The 17,622-nt window shown below is 39.7% G+C and overlaps 1 protein-coding gene across 1 annotated transcript in view; it reads right to left on the reverse strand.

Annotated features, from left to right (window-relative positions):
* The window catches only part of LOC139741044 (uncharacterized), a 97,141-nt gene that overhangs the window by 46,619 nt on the left and 32,900 nt on the right, over nt 1–17,622 (reverse strand). The window contains exon 2 of the mRNA XM_071651632.1: nt 6,612–6,939. Coding sequence (XP_071507733.1) covers nt 6,612–6,939 — 328 coding nt within the window. The remainder of the gene's footprint in view (nt 1–6,611; nt 6,940–17,622) is intronic.

Below are 17,622 nucleotides of genomic sequence, written 5' to 3' on the forward strand. Positions count from 1 at the left end.
AACGAAGTGTCAATGTCCTTTGTTATTTTTACTTTCACTAAAGGTTGTCCTCAGTGGTTCCATGACATTTGCTTCTGCATCAATCGCTCCCATGAAATATCTGCACGGTAAGCCAAACATAAATTTTACCCACAAACATAACCCTAACCCTAATCCCATTCCTCACATCAAACTAAATCTAAAACCTTATCACAACCCTAACCCTAACCCTAAGTCTTTGGAGAAAATAAGTCCGGAGCAATTGTTGTAGGACCAAATGTCATGTCACCATCCTTAATACCTTGACAAAGACTATTCCACTTTGTCACTGTCACTACTTCGACCATCGCAGTTCTTGTTTGAGCAAACCTCATCAGTTTTATTTCATTTCTTCTTCACCACGGCGAGGTGATACTTTTGTGTTTTTTGTTTTCAACTCAAAGTTTGTGTGCCCATTTTGCAAATCCAGAAAATTAGATTCCTTTCATATTAAGCTGTAATAATGTAGAGGTAGGTAGTTCAGATTTTTCGTCAGAACAATAAAACTGGAAACTTCTTTATGATGGAGAGGAAAACAATACTATAGATTTCCAGTGAATTTACGGACCCCGGAAAAATTCCAACTGTTATGCTCGGTATAAAAGGGGAGCATATTCTCAAGTGACATGGGGTTAGTTTTCCATTTTTGTTTTTAAAAACCTGTCAGGTATATTTCCATAACATTTCATGAACGATATTTGGAGCCATTATTCTTCAACCATGCAAAATTTTTTGACGTTTGCAAAAGGAATAAATTATCTTAAAACAAGGTGTTTGTAAAGATATCTGCTGAGCTATCGAAACTTGAGGTGAAAAACCGATCATTTGCTCTTCACAAACTGACAAGAAAGACAGACATGGCCTAATAATGGTGAAGTTTATATCCTTGAAAACTTGTTTGGTCAACATTGCGATAATAAGTCTGGAAGCGAGGGCAGATATATGAAACACAACTGTGAAACAGCCATCACAACTGTACTGAAGAGATATTTAAGTTCCGTGCAGGTTTTTTTTTTTTTTTTTTTTTTTTACATATGCCCGTGTCAAATAAGGCTCTCCCATAAATCTGGGATGAAGAGCTTGCTGATGTGAAATCAGCCCCTAATAACTTGTTGACAAACTATAAATGTACTTGCCACTTGGGTATATATTTCAAAAGTTGCAGATCACACGTTTACAAAGTCCATACGAAACATGCAAAACATTGAACAGCCCACGATCGTCATATATTGCACCTTCTCTCTCTCTCTCCCCCTCCCTCCCCAGAGAAGGAAACCATTGCTCATTCCGACAAATTCCCCCAAATCTGGGCCTAACGATAGGAAGGTCAGAGTCATTACAGGGCACTAATTAAGCAGTTTGAGGGCGAGACCAAGGTTGTGGGTGTCCAATGAGCCCCTCATTTTTTTATTTCTCTCTTTTTTTATTTACAAAAATCTGCTTGGATGACCTTGACATATGGGGAAGTCGGATTAATGTTACTAGGAGGAGGAAACATGAGGAAGTTGGATTGCTTCTAAGAATCGACAGGTCTTCTTCACTTGCAAATAGCTTCTCAGGTTTCTTGATGTTGTGCCAGAGAGATTATGTGGAAGATTATCAGAGAGAGAGAGAGAGAGGAAGGGGGGGGGGGGGGGAATAAAAAGCTCGTAAACAAAATGCAACATATTCAACTGGTATATGTTACCAATACTTGGAATGATGAAAAGACAGCATGAACACCATGATTTTTGGAAACTCAAACCTCACACTACACGAACATAGAGTGCAAGACAACTTCAGATTTCTCCAGGTAAAAGATGTTGTGACATTGGTTATAGTCGCACTTGCATATTAGAAGTTGATATGAGATCTTATATGTCTTAGTTCAATCAAAGTTCTGCCATTCTGGTTTTGTATGATTTCACTCTGTTGATTTTGAGCCAACTTGGAAAAGTTGAGGTATTTTCAACAAAACTAGTACCTGCCATTCATATAGTACTCATCTTGGCCTATTTTGAAAGATCTTTGGCTTTTGATTATGAAAAAAGTGGTAATCAGACAAAAATCAGACAAGTTGTTGGTTTTTTTTTCTTATGAAAACTGAGTGGAGATTATAGCCAACTAGAGATTACCTTATATTTCCTATTTTTCAAAACTCTATGACATCCAAATCCCTTGCATGCTTCTTCTCAATTTTTCACTGATTTGATTCTGAGAACTTTTGAGAGTTTACCATGAGAGCTTACCATGAGAGTTTACCATGAGAGTGACTCCCAATTAAAAAGGTGGTTGGGTTTTTCTTGGCATGTTTTCCCCAACAGAGGGCAGCATACAGAAACTTTCACTGGAGAATTGCTCCTGGAGGAGATTCAAACAATGCTTTAAATCCTACGCAGTAGCTTCTGGATTAAGGGGGTGGATTTCATCCGCCTCAGCAGATATTTGCAAAGCATGTCTACACCCCCCTCAAGACCGCAACACTACCTCCAGAAAAGCATGCTCATGAGTTGTGCAGCCAACCACATCCCATCGCCATCCGCATGGACAATAGTCATCCCTTCCTCTGCCAGCAGGGGGCGCTGTTCATATCTGGCAAACACACGGCACAAAAACTACCACTAGTGAAAGTCATTTCCTGTAACATGAACTTTCATAATAACAGCGAACTTTTCACTGGGGGGTTTTCGTTATTGATGGTTTTTTTTTTTTGTTTGTTTTTTTTTTGGGTGTTTGTTACTTTTTCTTTTGATTGCCCTTGCACGAAAGTAGAGCCGGAATCTGGGAAAGAGACCACAAAAAAAAAAAAAAAAAAGTGCTGGGCACTATCCTGTACATAATGTACTTGTATTGTGGTCTCGGTGCCACGTAAGATTCGATACCGGTATGGAAGCAATCAAGTGTATGTGCGCTCTAACTGGAGTCCACTGAAATGCAGGAACACGGGTATTACGAGTGTGTGAATTTGTTTTTCATGTGCCTGAAAGGACCCTATGTGCTCACCCCAAACGGAATACCACCGGCAATAAACTTACACTACATTACAGGGGTCCGGTCAGTCAGTCCTGGTCTAGTTTTTAGTCATTCAATCCAGCTATTTGCCACACAGCAGTTTTTGTCTTTTCAAAGCAACAGCCTGATAGTGGTAAAAGAAGCACCAACGTGCCAACTTGAAAGCAATTCACAGAAGGTCCATCCCTCTTTTCTGTTTCTTTTTTTGTCTAGCACTAGTATGAAGCACACAACCGGTGAACAAGTCTGTTTCCAATCTCCATAGTGACTGCCTCTATTGTGAAGACTTGTTTATGAGACATTGTCCCCGATATGTAACCTACACAAGTGGCATATATCATATCGATACTAGCAACCATCAACAGGAGTATGTTTGTTTTTATTTGTTGATCACAGTAACCACTGAGACCAAAAAACAAAACAAAGCAAAAACAAACAAATACAATTACATAAAAAAATTAATGGCTTTGCCAAGTTGTTGCACTTGAAGCTCTGTGGTTATGCCTAGGCAATCATTAAACTCTGTCATCTTTGTCAATTAACCATCAAGATTAAAAGTATATGATTTCTAAACTTTCTTCACGATCTTTTACTTCTACCCTGTTGCTCTGTGGTTATGTCTTGGCATCATTAAACTCTGTCATTTCTTCAATTAACCATCAAGATTTAAAATACAAGTGAGTGATTTCTTTACTTTCTTCATGATCTTCTTCTTCTTGTACTCTCTTGCCCCCACCCCCACCTCTTTATTGGTCACTTTTGGATTCAGTCTATGTAGCCACTGAAGAAGGAAGTGAATATTCATAATAACATAGCAACTCAAGGACAGCCTCAAGTTTCTTCTGAATGACCAGGCTAAGAGGATACTGGAACACACAGAGAGTGCCTAATACACTGTGAGCACCCTCGGTACCCCAGGTGTGAGCACCCTCGGTACCCTAGGTGTGAGCACCCCCCAGTACCAACCACTGAATAGCCAGAGCCACACCAAGCTCTTCCCAATCGGAACTACCCAGGGGGCCATTGTACAATTAATGCATATTACACAAGGCATTGGTACAAATTATTCACCCGATAGTAAACTTTGGAACTGTTAGACAAAATCAAGGCGGAGCTGAGCATGTTTCCAACTGTTTAAAAAATTGCGGATGATGGATATTCTATCAACGCCTGATGAAGCAATGTGCATTATTTGTTTTATAAGATGGCGACATGATTCAAATTCCACAGCAGCCCATTTTCACGATTCCCAGGCCAGCTCCAACTCCAAGATGACTGATTTACAAAAGACAACAGAATGCACTTTCTCCTTAGACTGAGCATAACTTGCATGTTTCTACATGTATGTAATAGCTTTTTTTTGTTAATCAAATCAGTAACAGTGAAACACATCATGCTCAACTTAGCAGAAGGTGCATTCCAATGTCTTTTGCTAATCATGTTAGTACTTAAAGCGGTGATTGAAAGATGATATCACCAGCAGAATCTTTGACTGTATTTTGCTGGCATATCCACATAATCTGAAGAAATTTGGTAGAAAAATAATTATGAAATATATATGGCACATATTTAGACAATTCATTTGGCCACATACAATTTTGTAAGTGATAATGAGGGAAGGTATCATGAATCAACACAAGTCAACACATATAATGTATTATATAGGTCCTTTGTGTGTAGTGTGTGTTAAAAGCCTCTCCTGTATTTTAAAACTACTAAAATACAGTAGCACTGCCTGGCAAGCACTTATCAGCATATTTAACCCTGTACATCTATTCCTCATTTCCCTTCAAAAAGGTCATCTAGCAGCACAAGCAATTGCCCTCATAGATACATCGGCATAATTAAGTACCAAAAATGTCAACCCCCATCAACAAAACTTTCAAACGAGCTGAAAGCAGGCCTTACATCAGCAGCCCAAAATACAACAAATTACTCCACGAAATTCCTTTCTTTTTTTCCCCCATTTTTTTTTTCTTTCCTTGTTGCCCGCCCCCAGTCCATGTGATAGTGGTCACAGGACCATAGAAGAGAAATTAAAAATAAAGCCAAGTCAATTTTTTTTTTCTGTGTACTTCCGCTCAACAATATCACTTTTTGCTCTGCAATGATCACTATCTGGTCATCGCAAAAGGTCAGACAAAGAAGACGATCCTCCTTGTACCAATCTAAATATGATGCTGCGTAAGTTATAAAAACAGAACAGTCCCAATTCCTTTGTTCCCCACACTCCTTTTTGAAAACATAATTCTTGCATCATTTGCCCGAAACATCAAAAACAAATGGCCACTTTCTAAAGGCAGGCACTAAACTTTCTAGATGTGTTTACAACCACAAAAATAGATTGTCACCATGGGCGAAGAAAAAAAAACACCTACAAAAAAGGCATGTTCATGTTCAATACACCTGGTTCTCATCACTCATATCAAGCCTATCAAAAGATGCTTTCCATCCATTCTGAATTCTGGGCCAGGAAAAAACAAGAAGCCACAAAAGATAAATGGTCTTTCCACAAGAATGAAGGAGAGAAAGATAGTCCCAACATTTACCTCATAACACCAGTAAGATAAGGCTACATGAGATTTTTATCTGGATCTAGATTACTGCCAAGGGGATTTCCTTGGTTAGAAGAAAATTTGTGGACGAAACCTTTGCCAAGCTAGGTTGGAAGTTTGATCTCTAGACATCAGATTTTTAACCAGTTTCCTCAACAGATATATATTTAATCATCACTTCCTAGGGTTACGACATGACACAGACAGTTCCCCTAGACAACATGATGGGGGAAAAAAATTGATCTGCGGAATTGACAAAACCTGTGAAATGGAACAATTTTCTAAAACAGAAACACACGATTTACACACATTCAAAGAAAGAGAAATAATTGTAGAGATGAAAATACTTCAAACATGGATGAAATGAGACGGCTTTGTGATGATCCTTTGTCCAGAGACACACAGCTCCCCTATCTCAGACGTCTGTAAAAATATGAATGTGGAGAGATGATGGGTGTACAGTTCATATCACAAAATTTTCACATAACTTTGCCCGACAACCGCCCTGACAAACACCTAGTCACGACACCTATTGAACAAACACATACAAATTTAGAACTGAGAGAAAGAAACAACTCCTCTATGTATGTTCTCACAAACTTTGGAATGGTATCCTGGAGGCAAGCTGCATTTCACTACGTATGCAAGCACAGATAGAAAATGTTCAAAATCAAACTTTTTGAGTGCGACTTATAGGACTGACCTGGACTTGACATTAAGATTGAAAGAAATTGCCTTACAGAAATTTTGCTTCTCGAATACATAAACTCCAGTATTAAATGTCATTGCCCACATATAAAATGAAAAAGATTTCTCTATCTATAGCAAATTGTGGAGGTGAAGAAGAAAAAAAAAAGAGAGAAGTGATAGCAATATTGATAATGGTACTATTGCTAATGACTATATCAACAATGACCATTAATATAATTGTTTCCTTTTTGGAGGCTATAGCTGCTGCCTTTATATTCCATGCCTAATGGAATACTTCTCAAGTCATATAGCAGACTCTCAGACCTTGACACTGAACAATGGTGTTCTCTATTATACCTTTAGCACTTCTCTTGGTAGCGAGGACAGCTCAGGAACTGGACTGAGTTTGTTGGGCTGGGGGATCTCCACCGCCCCCGGAGCGCTGGCAGAGAGGAGAGGGTTGTTGCCCCCCTGCAACATGTGCATGAAGGAGCCGGTGTCGGAGCTGGAGCTGGACACCCCTGCCCCCGTCGCCGGGGCGGCAACCGTCGTCGGGGTGATGGATGTGAGTAGCTGGTCCTCCTTCTCCTTCTCCTGGTGCACCTGCTGACGCATCAGCTCCTGCCGCAGCGTAGTCCTCATCGACATCGCTCCCGGGGAGAACTCCGTCCCCATGCGGAGGGAGCTGTTTGGGTGGAAGTAAAAAAAAAAATGAAACAGGGCTTGTATATTTGTTGTTGTTTTGCAATGACAACAATGTCTATATACACATAATATGTATGAAAAAAAGAAGAAAAAGAAATAGAGATGTAACGACAGAAGCCAGCAGCCTCCCAGGAAGAATACTGTATACATACGTCGAATATTTCAAGAGGTTTTTATTTTCGCAAATTTCGTAAGTCAGGTGCTACTCGCAAAATTAAAGACACGCGAAAATAATGACTCTGATCTTGATATGAAAGCAGCGCACACATATTTCTCCGTTCAGTAGAGTACTCCACGATCGTGAATTTAACCACTCGCGAATTCGTCGGGAAGTCTCAATTGGCGAAAATTTAGACTCACTAAATAGCGTATCTATATAGTCCTTGACTTTCAGAGCATATACCAGAATCTCCGGTAACTGTTCAACGTTTTTCAAAAGCCATCTCGGAGATCTGACTCTGATGTTATGTGACATGGAACAAGATTTGTTTGCTTTTATTTGTTTTTTTTTAAATATCTATAACACTTACAAATACAAACACATACAGATTATAATTTTTTTTCCTACTTTCAACGCACAAACTTACTCTTTTCTGATTTCTGAATGTTGGGCATGTTACCTCATTACACCCTTGTCACATCTATTTTATTTGTCACAAGGCAATGCCATTAAAAAAAATATATATATGTTTGTGCCGTCAATTTGTGGCAACAAATGAAAAGCCTCAATGAAAAAAGAAAGATAGTAAAAAACATATTCAGAGCTTTGTTGTGTTCATCATTCAGTGAGCTTCTTTACCAACTTCTATCAAGCTGTAAGTCCATTCCTTATCACGGTTTTGTACATCTTACTCCATTGCCTGGCACTCTTCTATGTACAACATGTACACAACTTTCAATACCCTTATGGACTCTTTACACAGTTTTGTACGACTACAAGTATGGATGTGAAATCAAAGGCCAAGATGAGCTCTGCAACTCCTAAATTTAGAGGTGAAACCATTCCAGACTTCAGACATGTTTGCGTATCCAGAATCAAGCAAACCTGATCGGAAGACACCTCTTGACCGCTAGTGACCATACATAATTTGAGAAATGTGTTTGAGAAATACACCATGTATGATACAAGTTTGTTTTTTTACACTTGTTTTCAAATACCAGGTTCAGGTTCAGGTTCAGGTTTATTTAACACTTCCATAAAAACAAATCAACATATAACAGAAAACATTCAGCATTACAATCAATTAGACTACACAAAAGCATTATCATTACAACAACATCCATGAGAAGTATAACAAAACAAAATGATTGGATAGTGTTAGGAGACAAGCAGAAAGGCACAGCCTTATAAAAATATTTAAGCCTGTCTCCAGAAAAAAATATACACATATTATAACAAATCATTCATGGAAATATTTTTGATAAATATAAAACATCTCAATTTCAGCAAGTTGAAACATGGCTGTACACATCTATCAGATACACACACACACACATACGCACGCCTACACACAAACGGCCTAACAATCAGAAAATTCAAGGTATTGATTTAGAAGGTAAAACTTGTATCTCCTTTCGAATAATCGTAATGATGTGCTGCCTCGAATATCAGGAGAAATTCCGTTCCATATTTTAGGTCCAGATTAGTGTGAAACCTGTTTTGATATGTACCAGCATTGTACCAAGCAATCTTTCTGAGTTTGGAACATTTCAATGTGTATCTGGCAAGTACACTTGCAGTATACAATCCCTCATCGTACCCTCTCCCTGTCAGTTGTGTGTCAAGTACATCTGTTATCACGTAGACATAGACGATACCTGCACATTGTACACGTACTGCATTGAACATACAATCTACGAGTGCATGTTTGAGATAAGGTCTTTTTCCATACAAACTTTACAAAGGTCAACCTTGACAGTTCGACTGGGGGAAGGGGGGGGGGGGGGGGGGACCACAACAATTTTTTTCCCCATTTGTCCTTTAGTTTCATCTTTAGCACTGAATACAATAAGATAAAGAATGAGGGTATCAGTGCACAAGGATCGAACACTGCAATATCTATTTAGCTTCTCTGAAATAAATAACTTTTACCACGGCAATTATGCAGTTTTAAAGCATAATCTACATCAGGCTCTCTTCGCAGGACATCTGCCCGCATATTTGATATAACCATACAGATCAACTTGCTGGTACACCATTTACAATGCTAACAGCACTTTTTAGATCTACAGGTTTGTATACCCCTGTACCAGACATGCTGTAAAGCAAATGTCAACAAAACATGCATGTCCTGTGTACGCAATAGATTGTGATAAGGTTCAATTTATCCCCCCCCCCCCACCTTATTAGGTTCAATACCTTGACCTGCTGTCCATCAATAATTACTCAGAAGTGATTCCCCTACAAGTAGGGAACCGTTCTAATTTTTTGATGCCTTATGAAATGAAACACATTGTTGGGGTGAGGGGGAGCAATATGTAGAGTGAAAACATGGGTCTTTTACTCCTACACTACAGCAAAGTTCACTCCTGAAGGAGGAGAAGGGTGCCTACTGTACAGCGATTATTCATGCGAGGGTTTAATTTTGCGAATTTTGCAAATCACAGTTGGATGCGAAAATGTCACCATACACTAGGGTAACAATGCATGTAAGGTAGCGTTGGTGTCAATTCGCGAAAACAACATCTCACGAAAATGTTTGTGACCTTCTAATTCACGAAAATATCACCTGTATGTGAAAATAGCAGCTTATACAGTATTGTGTAAATGTGAGCAACTTTATAGTCTACAAGGAGGGACTGCTCGATATAGGGGCTGTGTCAATCCCCAAGATTGTACATCGTGTGAACGTTGATGGCTACATTGTCAGAAAGAGACAAGTTAAAGACATTTCAACAAAAAAAAGAAGAGAAAGAGCGACAGAGCTGGGAATAACTTTCCAACTCAAATTTGATTCGCCGTCTCAGCTGATGAGCGAAATTTCAAATGGTTTCCCGTACAATTCTGTGGAGGAAAACTGCTACAAAACTGCTACAAACAAGATTTAGAAAATGAATAGCAAATCGCAATGTGGAACCAGGGAAGTTATTCCCCACAGAGAGGTCAGAAAAAAAAGAAGTGTGTGCTGAACTTTCAGTCAGACTATAATGAGTATGAAGCTACCAACAGCACAAATCTGGGATTGCTGCTGTTATCAAGGTTGCAGACTTTTAACATGAACATATTGGGAACTTATGCAACACTTGCACGTATATTGTGTTTAATGTTTGTACCTTTATAGCAAATCATTTCATGCAAGTCTTAATGTATGGCACAAAGGTTACAAACTAAAGCCTACCCTGGGCCAAAATTACAGTATTTAAATATGAAGTCATCAAAATGGGGTCGACAAAGACAGCTTACAACGGTAATCCACCTGCCTTCAATTGGTAACACAGAAGAAAAGATGTATTCAAAAGTAGAATTTTTTGCAGTGTGGAAACTTTCACATACGTATATTTCACACCACCAAAAACTAGCATGAAAATGAAAGCTGGTGATATTTTTGCTCGTTATATAATGTACCATTGTGTAATGTCTTTCACAAAATCAAAAACACATAAAATTCATCTCATTTGGAAGAGCACGATATACTGCTTGTGCAAAAGTATCCACTTTTACAGTACACAGTACTTCTAGCACACCTTAGAAGAGAAACATAAACACAGAACGAAATCTCACTGTCATTCTGTTCATATTATTTTCTGAGACGGCAGACATATAACACAATGCACATCTCATACAGTTGTATGTTTGCACTGGAGAAAGAAAATAAAGACTATGCTTATAGCAAATGATTGACTCGACCAAAGAATCATTTATTTGAACGAAGGCCATTCTTATTTACACAATATGTAAACAGTGACCAGCAAATTATTGAGTGTAGAATCTTTGGATCAGTAATTAGCCTGGTGTCGTTTCTGATTGCATGGTTTGGCTTCGCTGATCTCTGTCCGACTTTAAACCCAATTCTCACGATGAATCCCCTTCTATGTACCGTGTATGGTGGGGGTGGTTCAGTGTCTAGTGTGCAAATGTGGCAGCTACCCATAAAAGTGCTAGATCGGTAAGCAATTGTTAGGCCCATTCTAATGCACTCAAAAGCGTGAGTCAATTTGAATTGCCCTTTTTTCGCTCTGGTTCACAAGTACAAATGCAAAAAATACAAAATAAAAATTGTGATCCAAATTGCACTGGTGCACAAAGAAAATTGCGACTCAAATCACATCGTTTCAAGCACAGCTTAACTGCCCATTGGTGAGTCTCAGAGTTTGACCTAACTTTGATCTGAATGTCCTACATGCCTTGCATTTTGGGTTATAAAAAAAAAGTTATGATTTTGCACAGTGTTATATGAACTTCACACCACAAACACTTGCAACTATTAAGAAAAAAGCTAAACTACAATGTATTAGAAAATGTCTCACTTTTATAATGTGTACTGATTGCAATTCATACCAGTATCTTACCATAGTCACTACCATTACATTCACACCCATTAAAAACCAGTTTTTGTGTTGCGATTTGACTGAATAATCGCAACTTCTAGTGGCTGTGTGAATGGGTCTGTTCATGATAGGTTTTAATAGCTATCCACATGAAAATCTCTGATGTTACTATGTCAATCACATGAATCGCAACTTCTAGTGGCTGTGTGAATGGGTCTGTTCATGGTAGGTTTTAATAGCTATCCACATGAAAATCTCTGATGTTACTATGTCAATCACATGAATACACTGCTTAGTGCTTCTAAAACTAAGCTACAAGAAAGAAAGGGAGAGGAAGACAATACCAAAACACATAAAAGTATGTATCTTTTTGAAAGCCAGAATACTGTTTTCCTCGCTACAAGAATTTCTGGTCGATGCAAATGAATGAAGTGAATTTACCACCTAAGCGTGACATTGACAACTTCTATAAGTCATTGCATACCTCAACTTCTGGAACTTTGGAAGTGCAAAGAGAAGTGACTGTCGTGTTATCAACCAGCCCTTGAAATTTATGCAAACAAAGAGTGCAGAGTCAATATATCAAAGGCAACCTCTGGCCATAACACAATACAGCATTATGCCTCTCACGGTCAAATTTAAGTGTTTGTGATTTCCCATAAAGCTTGTAATTATTGCCATTTTCTCATGGTGGTAATCCATAAAGTGGAGGCAGAATTACTGCCATGTTTTCAGCCAGACTTCAGTAGAAAACATGTGTGTGTAGAATTCATCAATATAAAAGAAGAAGGAAAAAAGAAAGAACTAGAGAGAAATATACTCAGAGCAACACATTCTCTGTGTTCACATTGGTCCTGTGTCATTGGGAAAGTCCCATGCAGCTGGTCATTTCCCTCCAAAACCATAGTGTGGACACTCACAGGGACTTGTCCCCCTGTCCCCGCAAAGCAAGTGCGGTCCGGGGACAAAACTTGGAGGTGAGAGTGGCCTTGGGCCATATGTGATAGCGCCCAGTTGTATTCATCAAATTTGCGCATGCATGAAGTCTAATGGTTTGGAGTGCAGAGTGGCAGGGCTTGCCACAAGTCCCGATTGGGGACAGTCGGGGATAGCAGTGTGGACGGTCAGTCGTAAAAAAGGATGAGATCTCTGGTGACCGTCTCCACAATGCAGGGTATAAAGTGAACACAGGGAGAAATGGCAACCAGAGTACAACTACATATTTTGCACATTGTACCTCACAGGTATCAGCTCCAACAGATAGGGACAATGAAACTAACCTGGATTAAAGTTTGCTCTGATTACAGAGAATACACTGATAAAATGTCAAACTGACTACAACTCTGACTACAGGTTGTTTATATTGCTAAAGTTCTAGTGATTGACACTGCAGCACTTAGGAGTACACAGATATAAATAAAAGTAGTTTCTGGTTTGGCAAAAATGTGGTGCAAAATCAAACTAGCCAGATGCAGCAAAGTCAGTTCCGTAAAAATCAATTTAAACAAAAATAAAAAATAAAGAAAACATCCCGCGCGAATCTCGTTCAACACTGGAAGTGAACATCGAAACTAGCGCTTTTTTATGACCTGACTGTTATTATGTAAAGTAGATTGCTGGCAATCATTCCATCAATTCAAACCAAATATATTGAGCAACAAATTCAGGGTGTTTTTCTTCTCTTGCCTGTATAGCATCAAGATTCAAGTTTTTCTCTTTTATAATCTTATGATGCAACAGACTCAAATTAGCCTATAGACCTACCAGTAATCATATGCATGGCTTCTTTGCCCCATATTTTGTTGCTACTATTACAGTTATCACCACTTTTGTTTAGTTTGGTCTCTCTTCAAGTCCTTTCCACAGTGTCTGTGTTTTCCCTTCCCTTTTCATGCTGTACAACTATTTCACCATATGCAATGTACTTCTGCAGGTCCCTGTCTGCATTGCATTAGCCTTTTGTCAAGGCCCTCTCGCTGTATGATGGCTACAACCAGCAAGCGAAGCAAGCCCAGGCAAGTGCAACAACGCAAGAACCTTTTGAGATCTGCTTCAAACATAATTATTCATGACACATGAACCCTACTGAAGAGTCATATTAACAGGTTCCGGTTGACCAATGGAATGGTGCGCTTCAAATATCCTCTGTCTTGGCATTGTCCGGCCTGTTCACATGCATCGCTGACCACCAGTGGCGGTCTGTGGCACACCATATGGAAAAGTTGCGCGCATCTGCTCCACACATCCTGCACGAATCTCATTCAACACTGGAAGTGAACATCGAAACTAGCGCTTTTCTATGATCTGACTGTTATTATGTAAAGTAGAGCACTTTTTACAAAAACCATCGGGCGGATTCTGAATCATGCTTTGTCAAAGTATGTACTCTGTCCATCAGTAAAACTCGTAAAACCCATTATCAATGTACATGTATACTTGGGTGACTCGCACCTCGCCATAGTTAATGTTTATGCATCACATTTCATCACTGAAATTCTATGAAATCCCATGTACATACTGGAAAAATGCTGAAGATTCCAATGGCACCACAAATTTACTGTTCGATACTGGAAATTTGAAGTTATCGTCCTCAAACACAAACGATGCGAAAAACTTGTGCGCTAAGGAAGGGGCCCGCAACTCGCCATACGCGCTCCCATAGACAAAGCACGTAAAAGACATGTGCGGGTGACTGTGATGCTCCCATAGACAAGCACGTAAAAGATGCATGGGGGTGACCGTGATGATACTTATAACACGTATTCTTAATATAAATTTCAAATTTTCACGAAAAACTGCTTGTTTTTCACCACATTTTCCTTGTTTGTGGTAACCACGCCACGTTTCAAGTTTTTCAAGGGATACTGAACACAGTCCCGGGCATAATTTTGTGTTCAGTGCGCTAGTAACAATTTTAAGCCGGGTGGCGGTATTCGGGCACCTGGCGAGGTGCAGGCACCTCACTGTACGAAGACTATGTCAAAAGTAATGGGTCTCATATTGCTAGTCATTACCAGACATGAATATGAACTTGTCATATCAGACGAACTCATACAGATCATTTGCATACGTAATACCATCCAAACTGTACAGCATACTCACCAAGACCCTTGATACTGCATTCTTTCCAAATCTGTACCTCCAATTTTTCTGATTATTTCAGTTCAGCATCATCCACTGGGACTACACAAACACGACCGGAAACCACCAGCACACTGAATAAAGTCAGCCACTGGCGCATCTTCATATGCTTGGGGACAGGGAGGCTGATTATAGTCTACGCCAGCATCTGTCATGAATGTTATTTGCAATGGAGAAAGCTATGTGTTCGAAACATGAAACCAATCCTGCCAGTAAATCGAAAAAAAATCATTAAAAAAAAAAATCCACGGCTGGAATTCTACGAAAAGCTACCAATATACCGACAACATTTTCACCATAATTTTATTGTCTTCATTCATGTTTTTTAAAAAAATATGATATACAGGTGGAATGCTTAAGGAGTGTGCTTGTTTGACACCAAATGGCACTAAAAAGTCTAGCTTTCTCATCATCCAGAGTTTGAGAGATGCCAGCATTTAATTCTGCACTTTACAGAAAAAAAAATATACACACACACACACACACACACACACACACAAAATCACTGAGAAGTTACCATATGAATAAACACACACACACACACACACACACACACACACACACACACATACAAAGAACGGACCATAATACTGTACTTTGGATTAAACAAAGACCTTATACCCGGTACACGACAGAGAATACACAAAAATTTCATGTACCTGAAGAGAAATAAAAAACAAACAACACAAAACAAAATGCATTAAATAGTCATGGACTTCATGTCTGGCCGAGCTGATGAAACCATTCTTTAGAACGAAGAGGAAGACTAAATGTCCCACGCATCGATTGAAACAAGCTCCATCTTCTAAACTGCAAATTGACCATCAAGGCAAAACATGACATCATCACCCATTATCCCGTTGAGGATGAGTCCCAAGTACACTCGGGCACGTGTCTATGGGAAATGCATGTTGTAGCAAAATCAGTTCATCCTCAACTGGTTAAACATGAGAGCGACAAAGAAGACTGACAGATGGAAAGAGAAAGAAACAGCTACCCAGAAAGAGAAAGAGAATGAAGAGGAGGGGGAGTGGAAGAGGTAGAAGAAGAGAGATGAATAGGGTCAGTGACCGATACATACTGCATTTGTCGTCCAGCGGGATGCCAGCATACTTGGCTATTGAGTGTGGTAGATGGGGGGTAGTAGAACTGCATTCTCAGCCCCCAGTACGGAGAAGGATCCGACTTAGAGAAAGTATAGGACACACCAGCGAGTTGGCGTTTCGTGCCACGCCACCCTCCACTTTCTCTCCCCTTTCCGACTCTGCCCCCTTGTATCTCGCCCTGATCTCACCAGCATACAGTACCTCCACTGAGAGTATCCCTCCTGTTGGCAGATAAGTCGTCAACTCTTCAATTTTCTGGCTGGAGAGCAGTGGGAACTGCAGAACCATTTTTCCAGGAGCGCATCGTCACAGCTTGTGCCCCTCTCGGTTTTATTCGTATGGTGTCGTCTCTGCTATTTCATCTGTCTGTGCAGCCTTATGCCACTGATCGGCTGGTCTACAACAACAAATGCTCGATGGAAGGGAAATAGATATCTGGTGCACGAAGAAAACCTGGCAAAATGTCAGATTATCGCCCGTGGCAACCAGCTGAAACATGGCTCCTGACCACCAGCACAAATAAAGAATGCAATAATTCTGTACAGGGTTATTAAGGATAGAATCAAGTATAGGCTCACCATCATGACTGTGCACTAATCTATTCTTGTACGACTAAAGATGTCACTGGACATGGGGTATGTAATGCCACCTTGCACAATCAAGTGTTTGTTCATTTGTTTCTTTGTTTCTTTGTTTAGGAAGGAGCTTAATATTGGAAAAACACAAATGAGTCTGAAACAAGCAGCACATACATACATACAACAACAAAAAAACACTCCGTGCTTGCAACATCAGAACGAATTATTTCTTGATGTTAGAAATGATCACTTGACAGCTAATCTCTTTCCGTCTTTGTGACACTGTAAATTGGCCACTACAACGTGCTGAGAACAGCCATTGCATTCTGCTTCATTTGTGAAGCTGTGACGCTGCTGTGAGACCTAATGATACAGTTTACATTGCTTGAATTGAAATCTTAAATGCAAATATCTGAACCAGAAAGAAAATAAAGATGCAGAAATAGTGGATCAGTTTCACTATTTCAGCCTTCTTTTTTTTTTTTGGACAATCTAGTGGCAACAATCTATCAAATTGGAAGCAATGGCAATGCCCTCCACAGAGTCACAGTCTACAATTAGTTGTCACATAGAGATACACCTGCTACGTTGTATCTCTATGGCCATGAATCAGGCCCATAGATTTAAATTGGTAAAAAGGTTAAATTCACAAACCCTAGTTTGTTCTGTGTGCCATCTTTTCAAGGATAAGAGGGGGCTGGTATGATTACACACAACATGAGTTAGGTTCACACGCTATTCCTTAACTTTAAGTTTAAGGTCGAAAACTTAACTCTTGATGATTAGCTTGTAGTTTAGCACCGTGTGGACCCACTTGAAAGATAGCAATCTTAAAGTTTAGTCGATGATTTAAACCACAAGATATCTCAGGGTTTACGCTCTCTCCACGAGCCACGAGTGGTCCCCACTCGTAGTTTCGCTCCATGTGGACACAATAATCAACGAGCTTGTGAGTTAGCATGAACCTCACTTCTTGATTGCATCTGGGTCAACCTCCAGCTGCACTATTCTGTGTGGGCATAAGGTCATCTAGCAAAGACTCTGTACTTCTGGAGTAATCATCGAGTGGGATTCGCTCATAAGTTGTAACTTATGAGTAAGTTTAGGTGTGCGTATGAACCTGCGTCATGAATTCACGAGTGAAGCTAATCATCGACAGTTAAGTTTTCGACCTAAACTTCAAGTTTGGCGACTGCGTGTGAACTTAACTATTGTTTGGCTAGACTCTTGGGAATTGAACCCAGGCCAATTGGATTGGGTGGTAGACGACTAGCGACTGAGCCACATCACTGCCCTACCTTCCCCTCATGTTCCAGAGGTCAAACAGTATAAAGACATCACATGCAAACA

The sequence above is a fragment of the Diadema antillarum genome, unplaced genomic scaffold (assembly GCF_040938485.1).
Source record: "Diadema antillarum isolate AM-2024a unplaced genomic scaffold, OU_Dant_1.0 seq00000900_RagTag, whole genome shotgun sequence".
Taxonomy (NCBI): domain Eukaryota; kingdom Metazoa; phylum Echinodermata; class Echinoidea; order Diadematoida; family Diadematidae; genus Diadema; species Diadema antillarum.